Source organism: Fulmarus glacialis, unplaced genomic scaffold, assembly GCF_000690835.1.
Source record: "Fulmarus glacialis isolate BGI_N327 unplaced genomic scaffold, ASM69083v1 scaffold28607, whole genome shotgun sequence".
Lineage (NCBI taxonomy): Eukaryota > Metazoa > Chordata > Aves > Procellariiformes > Procellariidae > Fulmarus > Fulmarus glacialis.
The window spans coordinates 3,402-7,390 of NW_009225525.1; the positions used below are offsets into that span (position 1 = coordinate 3,402).

Here is a 3,989-nt window from a genome sequence, read left to right on the forward strand (position 1 = left end):
GAGTTTGTTTATAAGTCATGTTTTTAATTTGCAACAATAATAAAGTAAAAATGCAAATCTCCTGTGTTTTCCTCACACAGCTGCATTCTCTGTACTGGGCCTTCCATGTTTGAATACAGAAGAACGAGGAGCTCTACTATATTTCATCTGTTGAACTATTTATCAGCTATATTGGCATATTGTTGAAGGCGTCACTTACAGACTAGAGCCTCAAATCCGCCAGGCACTTCCCATTCAGAAGCACATGGAATAAAAAAAAAATTAAAATGCTAATTCGCTCTCTCTCCTTTTTTTCTATGTAGGATCCCTGCCCTATGCCGAGAAACCCAGTCAGACTCTCGGCAAAGATGCTTATAGTTCAGCAGAGGCGGCACGGGGCCAAGGCAAACTGCCAGCCTGGGGCACCAGCAGCGCCAGAGAGAATCACACAGAGCGCTGGCTTCTCTCTCCCACCGACCTGCAGTGGCCGAAACCTCCTGAAATCATCTCCCTCTCCTCAGACAAAAAGAAACGCGCCAAACCTTCTCTGGAAAACAGCACAGGGCTGAGGAAACACCTCCTGCAGTACGGAGGGGCCCTGCCTCTGCAGAGCCCGACTGAGGGGCCTTCTCCTGCCTCCTTTGACTTCAATCACGCAAACAGAAAGCATGCGGACAGACGGCTGGCTGAGGCTGCCAACAGCGTGTCAGCTCACTTCCATCGCACAGCATCTTCCTATCAAAAGATGACATCCATAGAGGAGGCTCATCCTTTTCCAGACTCCGGAGGAGTGGAGTCAGATGATCCTAACACGCTGGATCACTTCAACCGACCAGGCAAGATAATCCCCTATAAGCGTACCGATCCCTTGAAAAAGGTCACCAAACCCTCCTGGGTCACCAACCGCCAGTCATCCAGCTTGCCATACGACTTCAGTGCACTGAAGAAAGGTAAGGAGATAGGCTGCTCTGGCAAGGGATATCCTGAGCTTTCCAAAGGTTGGGTGGCATAATTTGGATGAAATACCCCAAAAGGGCCTGTGTCCCTCAATCTGTGTACCTGTTTTAGATGGTGATAAGGAGAAGGCATGTCTGACCGAGTGCAGGAAGGAGAGAGACGAAGCGGAGGCCTACTGCGCAAGTGAGTTCGGTAAGTTGTGTCCTCCATGAACCAGACAGGCAAAGCAGATGCCTTCTTTGTTCATCTATTAGTGACATTTCACTTCTGCTTTTAAGATACTGTTTCACTGAGTATGTTAAATAATGACTAAGTACACTAAAAGGACCCATCACAGCTCTTTATAAATGCACTACGACAAACAGTACCAAGTCTTACATTACCCTTTCCCTGCCTTGGGCTAGTATTGCCTTTTTTTTTTTTTCCCCCTTTCTGTTTCCTCTACTTTTCACTCCTGGGACGAAGAAAATGTTCTTCCTACTGGTCAGTGGAACTGAAAAGACCAATTGTTTTAGATACTCTAAGATTAAACATTGTAGCTGTGTCACTTACCTCTTACTATTTAGAGCAAGTTTGTGATTTTGGGGGCTAAAGTTTCAAATGAAAATAAAATGGAGAACCAAACAAAAATAAAACTGTGATCCTCTCTGTATAGAGGATTCTCCTTGAGGTTCCTTAGGACTCAATGTCTTCAGTCCTTGTGTCCAAGTTGACGTAGCTGAAGATGGTAGAAAAGAGCCTGGCATTTTTGTACTGACTGTTTAAGAGCAAGCATTTTCTGACTGAAATCTTGCCTTGCGCTTATGAAGTTGTGAAATAGATACCAACTTTTTCTCACAGTATTTTAAGAGATAAGCAAAATACATGCCTAGTGGTAACAGATGTTTCCATTTGTAGAATATAAACACGTTACGAGACATCTGTTTTCTCTAAATGGAGAAGTCAGGAAGTGCTTTCTACAAATGCTATATTCTTTATTTTTTATCACTCTCATGCATTCCTGTCAAACACAGGCCTTATAGCGAGCTGACTTTTGTGTATTTCAGCCTTTAACAAATAGCGGTCTCCTTCATCTCTTAAATTGAAAAAGACAGGTAGGAAAAAGACAGTCTGAGCAACACATCAGCCAAGGTTCCATTGCAGTGATCAGAGAGAGCTTTTCATTTCTTTACATTTACAGTACAGATTAAAGAATAAATGACTGAATCAAAGTTCTCACTCAGTGAGGCAGGTGTAAGGCCAGTTACAGAAGTCCTATTTGCCTTACCTGCCTAACACATTTGTTGTTTTCCGATTCCTGTAGTCAGCTCAGCATTTGTCAAAACCAGAAATTAGGTGGACAGTGTGAAGTGATTGAGTGTACAACACGGCCTCCGTGATGCCCTTGCCTCTTGGTATGACAAGGGCCTTTTCTTTCAAAAGCTCAAGTGTTTTATTAGCAGGTTAGCTTTGGACTTCATTGTGAAGTTTTGAATTTGAAAATTTTACTTTGTTAGGTAAATATGTCCACATTTTATATACCAGGATGGAAAACAGTACTAAAACATCACTTTCTTTTGGAACATTTTATAAACTTCACTAAGAAACATCTCAGACCTCTAAAGCATAAGGTTAGTAACTCAGCAAAAACTAAGGTGATGACCTAATCAAATGTGATTATTTGAAGCAAGTCCTACTTTCACTGCCCACTGCTCACTACTCAAAGAATTTCTGCTGACACTTACTTTACAGCATTTTAGATGAGAGCCTTCACATATACCCTGAGTTGCCACCAAGATAAGTGATCTGATGCTTGCTTTTTTTTTCACCCCTCCCTTAAAACAGCAGTGAACGGAATTGTTTATAACACGGAAAGACTGGGGAATGGAGTCCACTTGATTACGCTTTTGGTAAACAGCGATGGATTATACAAGATGAGTCGCCTGTATGTTACTCCTGATGGCTTCTTCTTTCGAGTTCACATTCTAGTTGTGGATACTTTAAACTGCAGTAAACCGTGTCCAGACTTTAAACTTGGTAAATAATTCCAGCTAAATCCATTCCACTGTTCCTTTTGCATGCAGTGCAATTTTAGTCTGCCCCAGTTTAATAGGCTTATCCTGGGTTGTTGTGATATTTTGGGGAAAAAAAAAAAAAAAGAAGTATTTACTGTTAAGCTGGAGGGCTTTTTCCCTCCCAGTTTCTCTAAATTTTCCGAAGAGAACCAACTGCGTGAAGAAGTCAGGTAGCGTAGTCCTTTCTTAACTTTATCCAATTCCAAAATGATTGCAAGTTTTCAGGATTGCCAAAAAAATTTAAGCAGGAGCTTAAGCTGATGTCTTTGTAAGTAGTCCGGTTTTCCTTCAAAGTGCAAGTTTATCAAATACCAGTATTTCCTCCAAAAAGCTTCTAATTGCAGTACAACACAGTAAATCATTATTTCCATGCATGCACAACCCACAAGTCCTACTGAAGTTCAGGGTGCTGCTGTACTACACCGCACGTTCAGGATATATTTCTGCAGGGTACAACTTCACATCTATTCATAAATCTGTTGCCCTTAGAGTGAGCGTAGTGAATGAATCCACACTTCCATCAGAGCACAGAAGTCTCGTTTATTTTGCAGGCAGTAGATACATTGTGATGGGTCGGATCTACCACAAGAGACGACAGATCCCTGCAAACCTGCTGCAGTTCCTGCGAGGGCGCCTGAGGCCGGGGGATGGCTTGCTGAGAAGCACCAGCAGCTACGTGAAGAGATTCAACAGCAAAAGGAATCGCAAAGTACAAGCGGCTCACACTAAATGTAGATAAGGCTCCTTAACCTCCGTTTAGGAGACAGGCAGCGGCAGAATTCACCTACCAGAAGAAACCTGGCCATGGTTTAGCAACAGTGGGCGGTAGTTTCTGAAACTGGTTGTGATAGGACACTTGCTTTTGTGTTTTAGCACACGCTAACTAACTGAATGTTTTGACTAGGTACCTATATATTGCGAAGTTTAGCACAAAAGTCAGTCTAGGGAACATTAACTGGTCATGAATTTGCTCCAGCTGTTTTCAGAGCCACAGATTAT

The 3,989-nt window shown here is 42.5% G+C and overlaps 1 protein-coding gene across 1 annotated transcript; it reads left to right on the top strand.

The window, feature by feature from the left end:
• Window positions 1-582: 582 nt before the first annotated feature.
• Window positions 583-3,772, top strand: LOC104072412 (chromosome unknown open reading frame, human C17orf58). The gene is made up of 4 exons (XM_009582521.1): window positions 583-929; window positions 1,048-1,128; window positions 2,761-2,952; window positions 3,542-3,772. The coding sequence occupies exons 1-4, from the start codon at window positions 725-727 to the stop codon at window positions 3,727-3,729; spliced, it is 666 nt and encodes a 221-aa protein (XP_009580816.1). The 5' UTR covers window positions 583-724; the 3' UTR covers window positions 3,730-3,772.
• Window positions 3,773-3,989: the final 217 nt, after the last annotated feature.